We start from the raw sequence: 19,938 nt of genomic DNA, 5'->3' as shown, positions 1-19,938 counted from the left end.
GAAAAGAACTTGGCCAAACTCCAGAAACAACTGGATAATCCCCTTTTTGGGATGGAAGGATTAGGGTGGGCTTTTTCAACTAGCCCCTCAAAACCTTCCCTCATTTCACACAGTTAACATTTTTATATCCAAGGCCAGGAGAGAAGAATCCAAAAAGCAATATTTTTCATCACATGCCAAAAACTGGGGATAGAGAGGAGCCTAAGCCCCTCCGATGATCCCTCGAGAGGTACCCCTCAGCCCACCTCAGTATGGTGCTGGGTAAAGGAGATACCTGGGTTCTAACCTCTAAACAGGGAGACCCCAGCCTCTAGATAGAGGCCCTTTTATTTTTTATTCTGATTAGCCATTTTAAAACCAAGGAATAAAAAGAAATCCTGATCTAACCAGCTCCCCCCTGACTTGTGTTATTTTGTCTGGTTAAGGCAGGGTGAATGATCTCTGGTGGGGAGTCATAAAGCCTCATAAGTTTCTCTGGTCCTGACCCATCTTTAGACAGGACTATAGTGAAAATAATACCTAAGACAACAGTCCTGATATTTTTTCCCCCCCAGTGATTTAATCCAAAAAATTCCTGGGGGGAAAAATCATTTGCAACTACTAAAGTCTGTTATTTTGAAACTTAGAGAACTCTTGACTTGTGCCACACTTGTTCCTCAATACAGAATTTGTCTCTGAAAAGTAAAGTTCATTTTGGATGTAGCCAATGGGAAGACTGAATGATCAAAGTATGAAAGCTCTCTTAATAGCCAACTGTACAGATGGGTGGCAGTTCAATTTGATACCTCCTATTTTTGTCTCTATTTGCAAAAGCAAAAGGCCCTAATTTTAATAGGCACCCTTGGACACTTAATCTCAGAAAACTGGCTAGAACCCTTTATTTTCACTGCTGATAAGTATATGAACTCTTCCTCTGAAATCCTACTTTAAAACTGGAGATAAATGAGTGAGAGGTTTTTCCTCTATGATCTTGGGACAGCCTTGGCTCATAGCAACAGATTTTAACTGTTCTGCCAATTTAACTTCAAGTCTGATTACATTAAGCTGGGTTTTCTCAGATTTATTTTAGTTATTTGGCCTACAAAGACCAAAGGGATTTAATTTTACATTTTGTTAGTGTAGGCTGCCTTTTTGTTGCTGTCTTAGAAGCTTAGAAATGTTTCCTCATCAACCAAATACTTTGTCTTAACTAAGGAATGAGGCAGTTCCAAAGTTCTTACTACTAGTATAAAGATAAGAGAAGCATTTACCTTTGTTTGCCAGATATTCACTTCAAAAAAAATCATGGGCTTGACCAAGAATCAACCTGTTGAAGTACAGTGGTGACTGTAGGTGGTTGTTTGGCTACTCTGTTTCCACACAAAATTGACCTAGAATACAGTAAACCCTAACTGGATCAGCTCTTCAGATGGAGTATGAAGATCATCCAGGTGTCTGGTTGTCAACATTATGGGCAAGGTGTTATTTTATTTGTCTTCTGTGGAAAGGCATTAAGAAGCTCTTCCTAACTTTGGACCATGCTCCCCAATTTCATTTTGGTTGGTTCCCTGCCTACTGATAATATAATACAAAGCCCAAATCCCCACCCAGATCTCTGACTCTTACAGAAAGGCACTTACCTCTTAATAGGCAGCCATACTTCAGCCAGTTTGATAAATGCAATTTTTTTTTTTTTTTTAAGAAAAACCCTAACAAATCAGATAAGGTTGTAAATCAGACAAACTGCACAAAAGAGATGAAAAGAAAGCTTTCCTGGGAGAGGAAGTGATGTCCATGAGAAAGCTGGGCTGAGCCTTACAAAAGCATGGCCCTTCTCTCTCATAATGCATTCCTCTTATGAGCACAGTAGGTCTGCTTCTGATCCAGCCACTGAGATGCTCCTAAGGCAGTGTCCAAGAGCCAGGAAGGCAGTTTTTGACAGCAGGTTCAGTACAGCAGGAAAAGTCATTCTGGTAGAGTCCAGTTGTCTTGTTAGCGGAGGCTGCTGCTGCTGCTGGCCTGAGAACTGCCCATACCTGGGTGGTCTGGACTGTGTCGGTTCTGGGGAAGACAAAGCAGGAGCACAAGAACAACTAGGAAGTAGCCTTGGCATTGACCAGGAGTGGAAGGGAAAACAGAGCAACCTGCCCTGAGTTTTCAATTTTGGTCCAACCTGAAGCTAAGGACTCTACCTAGTATAGGGGTGAGACATAAGGGAAACTCACTGGACTACAGCAACAGGCCCCTATTTTACCTTCTTTTTCTTCTTCTCTTTCTTCTTCCTTTTCCGTTCAGGATCCTCTTCTTTCTTCTTTTTCTTTTTCTTGTGATCTGAATCAGATGGCGTTTCTGTTGGAGACATTAGGTGCCTATCAACTGCAGAGCTCAAAATCCTCTCCTGCTAGAACTCTGCAGATTATAGGAAGACCCCTAGTCATTGGCAACTGCTTTTGTTCAAATGGCCAGAGAGGCTATGCAGGCACTGCTAAGGTCCCTGTCCCAAGGTCCCACTTGCCCAGAAAACCCCAGGACATTAATTTCTTCTTTCAGGAGAATTTGGGAGTCCAGGACTCGGGAAAGAACTTTTTTTTCTTCACCCTGAGGATGGGTGAACCCGATTCAGAACATCAGGTTTTCTGGCTTTAAATAGAACTGCTTCTTACCTGGGGGGACAGGATCCTGGGTACGGCTCTGTTTGTGCTTGTGCTTATTCTTCTTCTTGGGAGGCTGAATATGCATCAGACGACATTGCTCCGGCAACTGAAGGAACCAAAGGAAGGTCGGGGTGAGTGGAGGGAGCAAATCCCCTGCTCGCCATTGTTCTGCTCAGTAAGTTAGGAAGGAACAGACTTGGACAGAAAAACTACCTCCATGCCTTTCAGACCTCCCCATTTGCCTCCTTCCTCCCCAAGAGGGGACTCACCGGGCCAGTGTGGAGGCGGAATCCAGCCAGCATGGTTCCTGTGATAGGATTGAAAGAGCCACCAAGAATAGGGGGCTTCTCAATGAGGGAGCGGAGGCTGCTGTTATCATGGGAACCTGGCAGATCAATCATTCCGGGTAGGTCAGGCAGGAAGTTACTCAGCTTCTCTTTCACTTTCTTCCCACAGAATTTATTATAGGCATGTTCCAGGTTGTAGTGTGTGATCAGGTTGGTGCTGCCTGTCAGCTCCGTGCTGCCTAGAGAACGCAGGGAAAATAATAAAATGTATTTAAGTCAGCCACATAATATTTGTACTTACATTTATATAATACTTTATACTTTTCAGTATGTGTTCATTTGAACCGGAAAAAAAAAAAATTTCAATGTATTTAAGATATTATCACATTCCATTGATAAGAGACAGCCCTGGCCAAGTAGTTAAATTGGTTGGATTGTCATCACCATATACCAAGGTTGTGGGTTCGATTTCTGGTCAGGGCACATAATAAGAATCAACCAATGAATACATATAAAAGTGGAACAGCAAATTGGTGTTTCTCCCTCCCCAACTCTCATCCTATCTAATAAAAGAGTATTATGCAAGTTAACCAGCACTCCAATACACAAGATGGCTGTCCCCAAGTGGACACAAGAAGGCCAGCAGGGGAGGGATTTGGGAGGGACCAAGCCTGCAAGGGAGGGCAGTTGGGGACGATCAAGCCTGCAGAGGAGGGCAGTTAGGGGTGACCAGGCTGGCAGAGGAGGGAAGTTGGGGGTGACCAGGCCTGCCGGGAAGGGCAGTTAGGGGGGATCCAGGCCTGCAGGGGAGGGCAGTTGGGTGTGGCCAGCCCTGCAGGGGAGGGCAGTTAGGTGTGACCAGGATGGCAGGGGAGGGCAGTTAGGGGCAACTGGGCTGGCATCAATCAGGCTGGCAGGGGAGTGGTTAGGGGGTGATCAGGCTGGCAGGCAGAAGTGGTTAGGGGCAATCAGGCAGGCAAGCGAGCAGTTGGGAGCCAGCAGTCCTGGATTGTGAGAAGGATCCCAGATTGGAGAGGGTGCAGGCTGGGCTGAGGGAGACTGCCCTCATCCCCTGTGCACCAATTTCGTGCACTGAGCCTCTAGTCAATAAAAATAAAAACACACTGTTAATGGTAGGAGACAGTGCCAGAGTACCTCTCCTCATAACTTGGTATTGCCTTTGACCATTATAGTATTCTGATTTAAAATATGTATTTTATTGTTTTTTTTACAGAGAGGAAGAGAGAAGGATAGAGTTAGAAACATTGATGAGAGAGAATCATTGATCAGCTGCCTCTTGCACACCCCCTACTGGGGATGTGCCTGCAACAAAGGTACATGCCCTTGACCAGAATTGAACCTGGGACCTTTTAGTCTGCAGGCCAACACTCCACTGAGCCAAACCAGTTTTGGCTATAGTATTCTGATTTTATCCCCCACTCTTTGTTGGCTCTCCTCCTTACAGGTGAGAAGACACTGCCTTTTCTGAACTTTAAGAGTCATTCCAACTTTGTCAGTTCTATGAACATGATTTAAAATCTCTCTTCCCAGCCCTAACTCCTCTCCTGAAAACTAATCTTGCATTTCCAATCTCCGCTTAGTCCAGGATCGGGGAACCTTTTTTCTGCCAAGGGCCTTTTAGATATTTATAACACCATTTGAGGATCATACAAAATTATCAACTTAAAAATTAGCCTGCTATATTTAATCAAACAGTTAACTCACCCCTCATGCCTCGTCAGAGCTAGACCAAATGATTTTTTGGACCTTAAATGGCCCATGGGCCAGATGTTCCTCACCTCTGTGACTTAGTCAATTCTATGTAGATACTATGGCTTTTTATTTATTGATTGATTTTAGAGAAAGGAGGGGGATGAGACAGAGAGAGACAGAGAAAGATACTTGTTGTTCTACTTATTTGTGTATCCACTAGTGGCCCAGTGCACAAAATTCATGCACCAAGGGGGTGGGGGTTCCCTCACCCCAACTTGCACCCTCTCCAATCAGACATCCCTCTCACAATCTGGACTGCTGGCTCCTAACCGTTCACCTGCCTGATCAGCCTTAACTGCCTTTGCCTGCCTGCCAGATTGCCCCTAAGTACCCTCCCCTGCCGGCCTGATCTTGCCCCCAACTGGCCTCTCCTGCTGGCCTGATCTCACCCCCAACTGCTCTCCCCTACCAGCCTGATTGCCCCTAACTGTCTCTGCCTGCCTGACAGACTGCAACTTCCCTCCTCAGCTGGCCTGATCTCACCCCCAACTGCCCTCCCCTGCCTGCAAATTTGGTTTTGACTGGTCGATTTCTATGCCAGTCAGTGCGACAAGCTCTGCCTCCTAGGCAGTCATTGGCTCCTCACAGTTCACCCAGATTTGGTTCTGGTTGGTTTCTATGCCAGTCAGTGTCTCTGGGCCTATCTCCAGGCCTGATCAGAGAGCCGGGGCTGATCAGCAGCCCCTGTGGAGGCCTGGAGAGAAACAGAGGTGCAGCTGCTAGCAAAGCCCAAAGAGAAAGAAAGGCAGTGGCTGATCAACAGCTGCCACAGAGGCTTCAGATCAGACCCTGCCTCTCTCTTCGGGCCTGATCTGCAGCCTCCTGGGTAGTCAATGCTGGGTCGCCTCAGCAACCTAGCCCCGACTGCAGACTGACTTCCGGTGTTTGGTGGAGCCTTTGTTCGGCTGTTGCAGACATTTTTATATATTAGGTTTGGTTGATTTTTGTATGTGCCCTGACCAAGGATTGAACCTTGGCATATGAGGATAATGTGCTGATACATGGTACCTCCCATTCTCTAGATATTTTTAGAAGCAGTACCCCTGAGTTTTAAAAAATCTTCAATGATTTCCTATAACCCTCAGAAAAGACCTAAAAATTCCAATGGCACTCATGGTTAAACACTGTATTATAACTTAGCTTTGGGACCTAGTCAACCATTAGTCCCCTATGCAAAATTTCTGACCCATCCAAATGGGTCTCCGTCATTTCCTGAGAAAAACAAAAAACACCCCTCATTGTGTTTCCTTTTAGGAAAACTGACCTAATTATAGGAAAAGTCTGCCTAATATTCTTCAATAATATAAATTCATCAAGGTCTAGCTCAAGTGACTACTTATTCTTGCTCTCATTTTGGATATTTTCAAAACCACTACATAGTTATGTGAGGCATGACCACCAAATAATGAGATTGGCCTTGACAAGAAATATGGTCACTATCCTTAAACTACATACTTTGCATCCTTAAGTAAAAGAAGCTACTTAAAAACAAGGACCAGACTTATTAATCTTGTTCCTCTTCTCACCATATGTCCTCCCCTCTACTTCCTATACACACAACATTTGCCCAAAACATATATTCAACATCTGTCAACTGATAGGTAAAATCAGAGTAGGTAAGGTCAGTGGAAGACATCAACCAACAACTAACCAAAGGAAGGTTCTATGCTTCAACCTCTCTATGCTTTAGTTTTTTTCAACTATAAAATGCAGATAACAATGCCTACCTGTAACAATTGTCCTATATATTGTTACATATATAATTGCGTCGTGAACTTCAAATTACTGTACGAATACCCATTATTATTTCCCTCCACTCTTGATGGGATGAACTAAAAGCAGAACTTGGGATGAACTAAAAGCCATTATGGAGCCTTAACATGTCCAAAATGACTCTTGATTTCCATCTCCTCAAACTTGTTACACAGACGCCTTTCGATTTAGAGCTCCTGGGTTCTGGTACCAGTTGCCCAGGTTACCTTGCACCTCCGCTAGCCGGCTAAGCATCACGCTCATCACTCCCTCGTTATGATCTGATTGGCTGATTTTGGCCAGGCCTGGCACTCACCTGGCAGTTCCCGCATTAGGTAGAAAGGACCGCAACCAGCTGCTGACTTGTCGGCACCAGGAGGGGCCGTGGCCGCGGTGGGGGGCGGAGCCGTGCCGGGCCCCCCGCCTGGAGGAGGAGGAGGCGGGGGTGGAGGCTTTCCTGGTCCGAAGCCGAGTGCGGTTGGGGGCGGAGGTGGGTCAGCCTGAGCTCCGAACAGCGCCGTGAAATTCTCCATCTTTCCTTCTGCCCCGGCGCTATCCTGCTGTCTGGCGCTAGTGCTTTTCATTGGACAATCCTTCCCCGGCGTACCGCCCTCTTCCTCCATGAGCCACTTATCATTGGGTGCCTCGGGACCTGCCTCCCTTGTTCCGGCAGCTACTTCCGTCGCTTGAAGAGTACGTACCGGAAGTACTAGCTCACCTATATCCAATAAAATGACTTAAGTGGAAAAGCGACAGCTAGATTGACCAATAAGGTATCATATGCCTTTTTTAGGGCGTCCCTACCGTAGCGTCCAATCAGAAATCTGCTTTTGGCTCTGGAGGCGGTGCTTCCAAGTCTCGGCCCACTGGAAGTCTCAATGGTCGGAGAGGCGGGGCCAGGCCTAGCGACGCCCGAGAGCGGCCAGTGCCGCCTGCCGAGAAGATGGCGGTCCTGGCACCTCTGATTGCATTGGTGTATTCGGTGCCGCGTCTTTCACGATGGCTGGCCCGACCTTACTACCTTCTTTCAGCCCTGCTCTCCGCGGCCTTCCTACTCGTGAGGAAGCTGCCCCCGCTCTGTCACACTCTCCCCACGCAGCGCGAAGACGGCAACCCGTGTGACTTTGACTGGGTGAGCGACCCCCGCCTTCGTTAGGAAGGACCCCGCGACCTTGACGGTCCCTTTCTCCGTGGTTGCATCCTGGGGACCCGGAATGCCGAGCCGGTAGCGGACTCACCATTGAAGTAGAGAGCCTGGACCGTAATCGAGTCTAAATCTCTTCTTGTTTAATGAAGATGGTCAAAAGGGTTAGCCTGCACCACAGTCATACCCAAACTCCGCGTATGTGTGTGCACAGTCATTAACAGTGCTGCTCGTGGGTGAAGCCTCTCAAGGAGCCTTTGAGATAAGCCAGTAGTAGTGTTCCCGTTTTATGGGTGGAGAAGTTGATCTCCGCGTGATTAGGCAGCTTGTCCAAGGTCACACAAGTAGGACTTGAAACCATGCTCCTGGCCATATTTCCTACACACCATCCACTTTAAAAAAAAATAATAATTTTATTGATTTTTTTTTTTTTTACAGAAAGGTAGGGAGAGGGATAAAGAGTTAGAAATATCGATGAGAGAGAAACATCCATCAGCTGCCTCCTGCACACTGGGGATGTGCCCGCAACCAAGGTAAATGCCCTTGACCGGAATCGAACCCGGGACCCCTCAGTCCGCAGGCCGACGCTCTATCCACTGACCCAAACCAGTCAGGCATCATCCACTTCTTAATACACACTATATGCTTGGAACTATGCTGTATTCGGAGGATGCAAAAATGAGTAATAAAATTGTTACACCAATTGAAAGGAAATTGTAACAAATACATCATAAATGATCCCAAGCCTCTTGCTGTATACTTTCCGAGTGGGGGTGCAGAGAGCACCCAGACAAATCAGTTGAGGAAGCTCTGTGCCCTCTGCTGTAATAGCAGCATCTGTTTCTGAGGAAGGAGGGCTATCCTGAGTTTTGATCTTTTTTCCAAAAATGAGTCTTGACCTTTACCAGAGCCCACTCCCTTACTTTTATCCTCCATCCCTTGTTTACTCTTTAATATTTCCCCCGTCCTTTCCCAGACCATACTATTAATTAGCTTAAGTTTAGCCATGTCACTCCAAAAGATCCTATTTTTATCTGATATCCTGTACCACTTTCACCAAAATGGGACTGAAAAATATGATATTAGTAAAGATTTTACTAAAGAGGTGGCTTAAAACTCTGACTTACAGTATCTTTAACAAGGAACAGTAAAGTTATGGAGAAATGACTAGTCAGAAGTGTTAGACTTCCAAAGGTGACTAGGAACATAAACTAATGGTATATAAAGGCTAGTATCTTATCTAATAAAAGAATAATATGCAAATTGACTGTTACTCCAACACACAAGATGGCCGGTAGGGGAGGGCAGTTGTGGGCCATCAGACCAACAGGGGAGGGCAGTTTGGAGGGAACAGGCCTGCAGGGGAGGGGAGTTGGGGGTGACCAGGCCTGCAGGGGAGGGCAGTTAGGTGTGACCAGGCTGGCAGGGGAGGGCAGTTAGGGGTGACCAGGCTGGCAGGGGAGGGCAGTTAGGGGTGACCAGGCTGGCAGGGGAGCAGTTAGGTGTTGATCAGGTTGGCAGGGGAGTGGTTAGGGGGTGATTAGGCTAGCAGGCAGAAGCGTTAGGGGCAGTCAGGCAGGCAGGCAGGCAGGCAAGCAGTTGGGAGCCAGGAGTCCTGGATTGTGAGAGGGATGTCCAACTGCTCCATGGGATCAGGCCTAAATGGGCAGTTGGACATCTCTTGCGGGGTCCCAGATTAGAGAGGGTGCAGGCTGGGCTGAGGGATAAACCCCCCACCCCCTCGGGTGCACAAACTTCGTGCACCGGGCCTCTAGTATTATATAAACTCCTCTGGCGCTGTCTTCAGGCTGATAGGGATTAAGGTTATCTCCCTTAATTAGCTGTTGCCCTTCCTGATAGAGTGGGTTCGAAACTTTATATCTTGTTTTTAGACAAATACAATAGGTTGGGGCTTTTTTTTTTTTTTTTGTATTTAGTTGTTCTCAGTTGCCTTCAAAAAAATCCTTCAGCCAAAGTGGCATATTTTGGGGTATCATATTCTGCTATCATTCAGTATCCTCTCAACTTATGTGCATGTTTGAAAATGTCCATAATAAAAAAAAAATTTAAAAACAATGAGCAAACAAGCAGAACAATCAATCAAAAGGGCTCTGCTGCCCTAACCAGTTGGGCTCAGTGGATAGCATCGGTCTGCAGACTGAAGGGTCCCAGGTTCGATTCCAATCAAGGGCATGTACCTTGTTTGCGTGCACATCCCTAATAAGGGGTGTATAGAAGGCAGCTGATCAATGTTTCTCTCTCATCTATGTTTCTAACTCTATCCCTCTCCCTTCCTCTCTGTAAAAAATTCAATTAAAAATAAATGGGCGGGGGGATGGGGGGGGGTGCGGAAAGAGGTCTGCTTCATATAGTTAGTCTGGAATCCAGTCTCATACTGTCTTCAATTTATGGACTTAAGGTCATCCCAGCTTCGTCCTGACAGCAGATGAAGAGAGAGACCTGGAATGCAGTGACACACCCTTTCTTACTGCCTTTGTGCAACAGTGACACATCACTTTCATTCACATTCTATTCAGGAGTGCTCCTCACACAGTTCTCCCTAGATGTAAGGAGACAGAGAGTCTAGCTACAGTTTGTCCAGGAAGAAAAGGAAATAATCAGAGTGTACATAGTTAGTATCAGAGTATACATAGCTAGTCTTTGCTATAGAGCCAGAATATTTCTGTTAATCCTAATCGTTGGTCTCCTGATTGACCACAGTTCCCTTTTTAAATCCATCCTTCTACAATTTTAAGTCTCAATTCTAACCAATTTCTTTTCTTTCTTTTTTTAATTCTCCTCCGAGGATATTTTTCCATTCATTTCCAAGGAGAGTGGAAGAGAGATGGAAAGACAAATATCGATGTGAGAAAAACACATAATTGGTTGCCTCCTGCATGAGCTCTAACCAGGGCCCAGGCCAGGGAGGAGCATGCAACCCAGATATTAGTGCAAGCCCTAGACCAGAATTGAACCTGGGACCCTTTGGTCCGTAGGCCAAGACTCTATTGACTGAGCCAAACCAGTTAGGGCTTTTTTTTTTAGTTGATTTCAGAGAAGAAAAGGGAGAGAGAACCATCAGTGTCACTGAAAAGGGCCTTTAGGAGCTCTGAAATGCCTCCTTCAGGTTTCAGATTATATTAAAGGTGCATGATTATTAGTGAATATTAGATGAAGAGGAGTAATTTAACTTAGGCAAAACCAAATAAAGTAAATAACCATATATTGTATGAATGTAATATTATAAGAAAGTCTCCCCGGAAAAGTTTCATTTTCCCAGGGTCAGAGAATTGGTTGTAATTTCTCACATTTTTATTCCATGTTATACTTTATACAAATGATATGATATTCATATCATTTAATCTTTACAATAGCATTTTGAGGTAGATGTTATTCAACGGAAGAAACCAAAGCTCAGCAGTTGATGCGCTGAAAGGCACCAGTCAGGTTGCGGCAGGGTTAGAACTTGAACCTAGATCTTCTGACTGGTGTTTTTCCCACTACGCCTTAGCGTAGTTATTTATTGTTATCGTTCCCTCTTTGGATCTCTGTTGGGTTTTGTTCCATATTGGCTCCTTTACCCACCCAAGTTACCTCTGCTGATTGCATTTCTGCCACTTTGATTCTGTTGCAGAGAGAAATAGAGATCCTGATGTTTCTCAGTGCCATCGTGATGATGAAGAACCGCAGGTCCAGTAAGTTTAGCCTGTTTCTCTGTCTCCCAAGGGTAGGCCTAAAGCCCTTCGGAGCTGTTTTCACTCATGTTATGAGAGAGCATTATTTAATGTACCAGTGCCTCGTTCTATACCAACGCTGAATTTGATCTTGGACTTTTATCCCTTTCCCCCTCTCCCATTTCAAAGTATTTCAGGAAGAGGGACAAAGAATGGGATATAGGAGCTTGCCGCCTAGCCTGACCCGTGACATCTTTGTGTTTCAGTCACTGTGGAGCAACATATAGGCAACATCTTCATGTTCAGTAAAGTGGCCAATGCAATTCTTTTCTTCCGCCTGGATATTCGCATGGGCCTGCTTTACATCACACTCTGCATAGGTAAGGAGACTACAAGACTTGGTTGGAACCCAATTCAAACCAGTTTCTCCATAGTCTTCTTCTTCCATATCTGTTCCTAATTACGTGCGTAGCTCAAGACGGTGTGAATCTACAGAGACTTTATTTTAAGAGGAAGGGAATATCAGCCCACAAAGTGTGTGTTCTTTGGTGCTTGAAGTCTTTGATTTGGTTTGAAAGGAAAGCCTTGCCCAAGGCCTTATCTGTTTCCTTCAACATATATATTCTTTGTGTGTTTAGTGTTCCTGATGACATGCAAGCCTCCCCTATACATGGGCCCTGAGTACATCAAGTACTTCAATGATAAAACCATTGATGTGAGTGATCATCCTCCCTCCCATTTCTTGGGTCCATTGTGGGTAATTTTGTAGTTGTGCACCTTACTCACTAGGAGGAGCAACTGTGCTTCAGAATGGAAGTCAAGGGTTTTTGGTTCATCGTGGGAGCTAAGGGAGGCAGAGAGGGGAAGCCCTGATGAGGAATTAAGATGCTAAGCTCTGAACCTTTCCAGGGGCCCGTGTGATCCAGCTCACTGTTTCTTCCCTGTGTGTGGCAGGAAGAGCTGGAGCGGGACAAGAGGGTCACTTGGATTGTGGAGTTCTTTGCCAATTGGTCTAATGACTGCCAATCATTTGCTCCAATCTACGCTGACCTCTCCCTCAAGTGAGTGGTGCAGAGCGGGGGATGATGGGAATTGAGAGGCTGTACTTTCCCTCTCACTGATTTTTGTACATTGCAACCAAAGGCATCTCCCCCAATAGCTGTATTTCTACTTCCCTCAATCCATTCTTCTTCTCACACTATGTTAAATAATATATCCTTCCCAGGTACAACTGTACAGGGCTCAATTTTGGGAAGGTGGATGTTGGACGCTACACTGATGTTAGTAAACGGTACGTAAGGGCCTGAGTGGAGGGTGTAAACAGGGAATCACTTTGAGTGACGTATACAGATTCGGTTACAGAGCACTTTCTGGGCCCTGTAGGTACAAAGTGAGCACATCCCCCCTCACCAAGCAGCTTCCTACCCTGATCCTGTTCCAAGGTGGCAAGGAAGTCATGCGGCGGCCACAGATCGATAAGAAAGGACGAGCTGTCTCCTGGACTTTCTCTGAGGTACAGGGAAGAGGGGGCAAGTGGTTTAGAGAAGCATATGGGACAGTAGGTGGTCGTTGAAGCCCAACCTGGGTTTGATTCCTCGCTCTACCACTTACACACAATGTGGATTAGTTATTAGATCTTATTCATGAATTCACTCAGCAAATTTATATTATACTTCTCCTGCTAGTCCTGGGGAATTATTAGTTAACATTCAGTCTTAAAGGACCTGTATCTATAGTCTGTAGCCCCTAGGTTCCTTTTTTTTTTTTTTTTTTTAATATATATATATTTTATTGATTTTTTACAGAGATGAAGGGAGAGAGATGGAGAGCTAGAAACGTCGATGAGAGAGATACATCGACCAGCTGCCTCTTGCACACCCCCTACTGGGATTGTGCCTGTAACCAAGGTACATGCCCTTGACCGGAATCGAACCTGGGACCTTTCAGTCCGCAGACCGACGCTCTACCACTGAGCCAAACCGGCTTCGGCAGCCCCTAGGTTTCTTAGCAGTAAATTGCAGACAGTAATACCTAGCTCATAGTGTTGTTGTTTTTTTAAGAAGATAGAGGCATTTTAAATATATATATATTTTATTGATTTTTTACAGAGTGGAAGGGAGAGGGATAGAAAGTTAGAAACATCAATGAGAGAGAAACATTGACCAGCTGCCTCCTGCACACCCCCTACTGGGGCTGTGCCCGCAACTAATGTACACGCCCTTGACCGGAATGGAACCTGGGACCTTTCAGTCAGCAGGCTGACGCTCTATCCACTGAGCCAAATCGATTTCGGCTCGTAGTGTTGTTTTGCAGATTACATTATAATGTAGTTATAATTCTTGGTATAGCACATAATAGGTGCTTAAGTATTAGTTGACTTTTAGGTACCCATAAAAGAGATTTAGGTTAGAGTAGATTTCTGTGCTTTGCTTCCTCTTTTCCTAAACTGTGCCTAAATACTTCTTATTTTCCAAACTCTGAACTCTCCTCCCCAACCTTGACCTCTGCATCTCCTTTGTGCAGGAGAATGTGATCCGAGAATTCAGCTTGAATGAACTGTATCAGAGGGCCAAGAAGCAATGGAAGACTGGAGATAATACTCCAGAGGAGCAGCCTGTGGCCTCAACCTCCACAGCAGTGCCAGATGGGGAAAGCAAGAAGGACAAATAGGTTTCCTGCCTTGTTAGTGCTTCCTTCTGGTCAATCCTAGGCACCTTTGAAGCCCTGCCCCTTCTGTAACCACAGCCTTGCCTGAGTGAGGCTTCGCCTTTTATTTATGCTTTCCCTGTTTGGCTGTGCCCGGGTGGTGCAGGGTGCTGCTTCTGGTTTTAAAGAGGCATCCAGGGAATTGACAGGCACATTTCACTGGAGGAAGGGAGAGATCTCACATAATGGAAGAGGAAGTGCTTTCTCGCCAAGCTTGGAGTGCTGCCCTCCACTCACAACATCTCCACCATGTTGTTTTTCAGTATTCCTTACTGGACTGACTTTTACAGTAGGTTGAACCCTAACATAAGATGCCAGGGTACAGAGTCTGCACTAAAAATTTTTCCTCAAGGACCCTTACTTCTTTAAGCCCCCTGGCTTGGTCTTTGGCCTTCATTAAAAATAAACCTAATTTTGTTACTCGTCCCAAGGACAAACCTTTAACCACAATATGGAGGTTGGGAGGAAGGGGAATAGAAGTTTAAGGCCTTCCTTTGTGGGGTGGGGCCTGGAAGAGAGCCCTAGGGCAGGATTGGGGTTTCCCTTACCTTCCTACCTACTCCCCCACACCCAGTTGATGGTTTTCCATAATAAAAGACACTGGGATTTCCTTTTGTTTGCGCCTCTGTGTATTAAAAAGCCTGGCTACTGCAAAGGAATTGCTTAATTTCTTAGTAACTTCAAAGGCCATTCTCATTAGTTTCACCATATACCAGTCATTGATACCCAGGATTGGGGAGAGTTGGGGAGGAACAGTTTCTTTAAATCCAGAGTTGGGGTCGCACCCCGTTAAGATTGTAGACTAGCCTCGGGATAGGTCCCAGGGAAGAAGTTTTAATTGCGGGGTGGGGGGAATGTCCGAGTTCATTATGACTATTTAGCCGCTCGTGCGGTTGCGGTTAAAGAAAAACCTGAAACAGGATTGATTTTAGAGCTACCTAGTTCTTGTCCCAGCCCCTGCGGTGCCTCATGGATTCACTAAGCAAATTTCTATGAGGCGCAGGTGGTTGGGCCTGGTGCTCCCCCGGCCCGGCGTGCAGAGTGGGTGTGCCCGGAGGTCCCGCCCCGGACCGCGTGCGCCACGCTTCCCGCCGCGGGGGAGACGTTTTGTTCTGGGCGCGGAGGTTTGGGCCTGCGGTTTGGAGCTCGCACAGGGGCTGCCCGCTGCTCCGTGGCCGCGTCTCCACCCTGTTCCCGGGCCGGGTTCCATGGCTTCCCGCGGGAGGAAGCGGAAGGCCGAGGCGGCGGCGGGCCCGGCCGCGGGGAAGCAGGAGAAGCTGGCTGACGGCCAGAAGGAGGTGGAGGAGGCGACGGTCGTCATCGAGCATTGGTGAGGGCCCCGGGGAGGCGCGGAGAAGGGGGGTGAGGGCGGCGCACACCCGGAGCCCTGATCTCTGACCCTCTTCGTCTCCTAGCACGAGCTGACGCGTGTACGGGCGCAACGCCGCGGCCCTGAGCCAGGCGCTGCGCCTGGAGGCCTCGGAGCTCCCGGTGCAGGTGAACCCCGCCAAGCCCCGCAGGGGCAGCTTCGAGGTGACGCTGCTGCGCCCGGACGGCAGCAGTGAGTGGGGACCCGGGGCTGGAGGAGGGGAAGGGCCGGCCTCACCGCGGGGGAGGTGGTAACGCCGCTTCTTCCCGTCCTTCCCCAGGTGTGGAGCTCTGGACTGGGATTAAGAAGGGGCCCCCACGCAAGCTCAAGTTCCCCGAGCCGCAGGAGGTCGTAGAGAAGCTGAAGAAGTACCTTTCGTAGGGAGGCCTGGGCCGAGATCCTCACGCTGAGGTTTGAAATGGGGGCGACGGTCGAGGGAGGGATGGGTTGATCTTGGTGTGGATATTTTCGAAGCAACTGTTACACCGAATTTCACAGAGGAGCTACCATACACAAACACCCCCTCCCCCCTTTAATTGTTCTCAGTATTTCCTCTATTGGGAATACAATACCTCTTTCCCTTTACATTGGTAGGAAAAAACTGAAATCAGCATTTTTGTTTTTTTACTGTGTTCTATCTAGTGTGCCCTTTATTAATTCCAGGTTTTATTTCATAATCTAAGTTCTAAGGCTTGTCTCAAAGACAAATGTAAATGATTTGTAGAAATGCGATTTATGTCCTTTGAAGGTACAGTTTATTGTCCTGAGGGTATGGGCCGGTTTTGTAAAATATCTCATTTTCCACACCCCTGGTGGCGGGTGTTTTGAATCTTCAAAGTGGATTGTAAATCCTACCAGTACCCTCACTTATGAGTTAAAATCACTGACACGTGTTTATTTGTATAGGTTGTGATTTCCCCTTTTATTGGCAAAACCTTTGTGTAACTTCATGCATACTTACCCAACCCTCTTGTGTTATTTGTTCCTAGTAGGGTCTTTCTATTAATAGTCCCATATGGTAACACTTCATTACTGTACTCTTATTCCCTTAAATTTGTCGTTTTCCTATCTAGTGGTTCATACAGTGCTTTCACATATGATAGGTATGTGCCTCATAACCTTGAGATGTGGGAGGGGGGTGCAATCCTTGAGCTCTCCTGAGTCTTTGGGTTCAAGGATGGAGGAACACGCCTTCCTCAGGCTATATGATTGCCTAGATCAGTGGTCGGCAAACTGCAACTTGAGAGCCGTCTCTTGCTGCTCTGTTGACTGAGTTTGCCGACCACTTTGTAAGGCATTACCCTTACCCAGAAGTTTTGACTTCAGGTTAAAGACATTAGTACATTATTAAAATGTTTTTTTTAAGTGTTTTTCCCTAAGGCAGTGGTCGGCAAACTCATTAGTCTACAGAGCAGCAAACCGATGCTCACGAGCCACAGTTTGCTGACCACTGGGTACTAGATCTCTACTAACATTTTTCTTCCTCTTGTTTTCACAGCTTTCTGTTTCTGGTGATGTTGGAGCATTTATGACGGGACATGGCCAAACTTCAGTTATGTGCCTGAAGCTATAGTTTCTTCTCCAGAATTGATGGTTCAGTTGTGAGGCAACACTCTAGTAAGGCATTGAAAAGTTCTTGGATTTGGTTTAATAAAAGTTGAAATAAAGTACTTGACTAATGAAGTAAAACTTAATTATATGGTAAGGGATAAAAGCCAGCCTATGGGATTGGTCTCCTTTGTGTGTTTCATAAACAAGTCCCACATATAAGGTGCTGGATGTCCTCTCCCGTACACTGTGTTCCACTCCAGCACCACTTCACACCTTTTGGAACTTCTCTGACAGAACTACTGCAGAGGATGTACTTAATTTTTCCTGAATTCGCCGTGTCTTATCCTGGGAGACCTGGCCTTGGCTGTTACCTATGAAACACTAGAGTTGGAGACCTCATAGTTTACTATTCTACTTATTTGTCACTTTAAAGTAGGTTATAAGGAACGAAGAAGGTTCAAGTTCATAATTTTCTACCCATGGTACTAAATTTCTGCCCAGCTCCCAAAACCTGGGGAGGGGAGAGCATAGGCTAAGGAGAGCAAGGGGAATGCCTGCCTCTTGTGCTAAGAGGGCAGACATGTGCTAGCCTCTCTGCCAATACCACTTTAGCTAGCCAACATTTCCCATCCTCCCAGGGCCCCTAAACTGCCTTCCCTATCCACTAGGTTAGTATATCTACCTCTGTTTCTGACTCTGAGGAAGGGTCTGGCCATACGGAGGGAATACTGGTAAGTACTAGCTTCCCCTCTGATGTCCAGTCTACCACATCAATCTCTTCCTCTTCAGGGCTGCCACAAGGTGAGTCTAACAGCTCAGAGTTGCTATTAAGTACCTCCTTGCCTGGTTCTAGGGCAGGGTATAGCACCTCTTCCATAGTTACTTCCAGCCCTGTCTCTACCCAGTTAGAACAGGGAGGTAAGAGGTCCCCATAGGACCTTTGGGGAAGGTCAAGGGAGTCAATGTGGAGAAGTTTGTCCCTCTGACCATCCAGTGGCTTGGAACTGGTAATTTCCTGGTCTTGAGTCCAGGAGTGTCCTGCAGAAAGCACCTCCCCTTCACTAATCTTAGAGGGCATGACAAGGGGGCTAAAGGATTCAATTGTCTCTTTGTTCTCACCAACAGGTTCCTTCTCTAATCCAGTTAGCTCCCTGGGCCAGAGTTCCATGTCTGGTAAATACCATTCTTCCCCTTCCATCCAGTTCTTTCCTGTTTCTGTCAAGTGATAACTAGGGGTCCTGCAGCCCTCAGCTTCAGGACTCTCCAGAGACACTGTAGGATGCTCAATGTCTGAGCCACATAGCATGAAGTCCAAGATCTCCTCCAGCTCACTGGTGGCAGCAACACTTGTGATTCGGTACTCCTCGGCTTCACAGGGCTGCTCTAGCAGAGCCGTGTCAAATGCATATGACTCCCTGCAGTCAACATCAAAACCAGGTTTCTTCCCTGCCAGCTCTGGACTGGATCCAAACTCGGACTTCACCACTTGATGGTCTGGGGAGTGGCTAGCAGAGAGCAGAATGTCTTGTAGCTTACAGGACACAGGGGAGTCCTGACACAGGTCTATTCTAGTTGATGACATTTCTAGCTGGTTGACTGAGGATGGCTGAATTCCTGGAGGCTCTTTTGAGTCTCCAGGTTCTGGGACATGAGGGCTCTCTGTAGAGGTTTTGAGGGGAGGTTCCTGTACCACCTCCCAGCAGGTCCCATTAACAGTCTTCCTAAGCTTCACTCTCCCAACCTGCCCCTCTTCTGCAGAGTCTAAATTAGGTGCCCTGACTTCAGGGCTCCATTTCTTACTCCCACCCATCTTTCCAAGACCAGATGGGCTTGAGGTGCTTTGTAGAGGACTGGCTCTCTGTGGTGTATCCTTGTCCTCTAGCACTTCTTTATTTATACTCTTTTGTCGCCAAAGACGCCGGCCAGGGGCAGCTGGCACTGAACTGGATCCACTTAAAATGCTGGAAGGCTTGGATATATAGACATCGGGCGACAGCTTTGAACGACTCAGTCTGATCTTTCTGGGCAAGAGTCGCTTATCCACAGAGGGGTACAAGCTGGGTGGGGAAAGCTCTGTAGGACCAAGGGCAGGGTCACTCTTGTTTTCTTTAGATCCCTGACTATGGCTTGATGGCAAAGAGCTTGCTTCCTCCAGAGCTGGGCAGGCTCTGACCTTCCTCTTGAGCAAAAGAGTGCCAGATAAGTTCCCTGCATTCTGTCGGTTGCTCTTGTCCTGGGGCCCTTCGTCCTTCCCTGACAACTTCAATCTCACTGTCCCAAGAGGACAAGGAGTCTGGGTAACAGGCAGTGGAGTAGGGCAGTGGCTGGATGCCACCACCCTGGCAGAGATTGGTGCAGCACTTGGAGGTTGTAAGCACTCCCTGTTCAGTCTTCGGCCCTGAGGGGCCTTTACTAACTTCCCACCCTCTAGCTGAAGGGATTCTAGCTCAGAGATTCGGAGCTGACGGGCAGCAGAAAGCACATCTTGGGCTTCTTCCAGAGATACTTCCATTTCTGAGGTGTACAGGAAGTCCACCAGCTTCCTAAGTGTCGTGATCTTCAGGCCCCCCAGCTCCAGCACCACCTTACAACCCTGAGCTGGCCTCTCCTGCTCCAGGCGCTTTGTGAAGAAGGGGCTGCAGGCGGACAGGATACAGCAATGGGCTGGGACTACCTCACCTGGAGGGAAACCCAAACACTTAGTTATCTCATGCAGGCTGGCATGTTCATGAGCTAAGCACAGATACTACTACTGAAATGAGTTGCTTCTCTCAATTTCCCTCCATGGAAGTTCAAGTAGAAGGAAAAATATGTCCCTTTTGCCTTCCTGGAACCTTGAGCTATTACCTAGCTAACTAAAAATCTAGTTTGGATATTACTTTTTTCAAAAAGCCTTCCCCCACTCTATCCCATATCTGGGTTTGGTGTTCCTGAACACAGGTATTCTGCAGCTATCATAGCACTTAGCAATCTGTATCATCCCCCTTCACTAAAAGTAAGGACCGACTGTCTTACTGCAGTATACCCAATGTTTGACAGAGTAGGATCT

General features: G+C 46.8%; 4 protein-coding genes across 5 annotated transcripts; 2 read left to right on the top strand and 2 right to left on the bottom strand.

Annotated features, from left to right (window-relative positions):
- Positions 1-1,808: 1,808 nt before the first annotated feature.
- MED19 (mediator complex subunit 19) lies at positions 1,809-7,069 on the bottom strand. Its single transcript, XM_084894969.1, has 5 exons — positions 6,762-7,069; positions 2,903-3,159; positions 2,643-2,739; positions 2,234-2,328; positions 1,809-2,040 (listed from the first exon to the last, which is right to left on the bottom strand). Exons 1-5 carry the CDS (start codon positions 7,066-7,068, stop codon positions 1,972-1,974), a joined length of 825 nt encoding a protein of 274 aa, XP_084751095.1. The 5' UTR covers position 7,069; the 3' UTR covers positions 1,809-1,971.
- A 243-nt stretch (positions 7,070-7,312) lies between these two features.
- On the top strand, positions 7,313-14,580 carry TMX2 (thioredoxin related transmembrane protein 2). Of its 2 annotated transcripts, XM_084894956.1 has the most exons (8): positions 7,315-7,577; positions 11,224-11,284; positions 11,530-11,643; positions 11,902-11,978; positions 12,218-12,324; positions 12,489-12,554; positions 12,647-12,776; positions 13,787-14,580. In XM_084894956.1, exons 1-8 carry the CDS (start codon positions 7,389-7,391, stop codon positions 13,931-13,933), a joined length of 891 nt encoding a protein of 296 aa, XP_084751082.1. In that variant the 5' UTR covers positions 7,315-7,388; the 3' UTR covers positions 13,934-14,580. The 2 variants fall into 2 exon arrangements, with proteins under 2 accessions (XP_084751083.1, XP_084751082.1); XM_084894957.1 differs by lacking the exon at positions 13,787-14,580 and having other exon boundaries at positions 7,313-7,577; positions 12,489-12,543; positions 12,647-12,771.
- A 125-nt stretch (positions 14,581-14,705) lies between these two features.
- SELENOH (selenoprotein H) lies at positions 14,706-17,027 on the top strand. Its single transcript, XM_084894978.1, has 4 exons — positions 14,706-15,299; positions 15,385-15,530; positions 15,619-15,749; positions 16,837-17,027. The coding sequence occupies exons 1-3, from the start codon at positions 14,962-14,964 to the stop codon at positions 15,717-15,719; spliced, it is 585 nt and encodes a 194-aa protein (XP_084751104.1). The 5' UTR covers positions 14,706-14,961; the 3' UTR covers positions 15,720-15,749; positions 16,837-17,027.
- A 133-nt stretch (positions 17,028-17,160) lies between these two features.
- On the bottom strand, positions 17,161-19,632 carry BTBD18 (BTB domain containing 18). Its single transcript, XM_084894864.1, has one exon. It carries the CDS (start codon positions 19,399-19,401, stop codon positions 17,554-17,556), a length of 1,848 nt encoding a protein of 615 aa, XP_084750990.1. The 5' UTR covers positions 19,402-19,632; the 3' UTR covers positions 17,161-17,553.
- Positions 19,633-19,938: the final 306 nt, after the last annotated feature.

This window comes from Pipistrellus hanaki (assembly GCF_964339955.1).
Source record: "Pipistrellus hanaki genome assembly, chromosome: 9".
NCBI lineage: Eukaryota > Metazoa > Chordata > Mammalia > Chiroptera > Vespertilionidae > Pipistrellus > Pipistrellus hanaki.
Note: the sequence above shows the minus strand (reverse complement) of the source record. Positions and strands in the feature narration are given on the sequence as shown.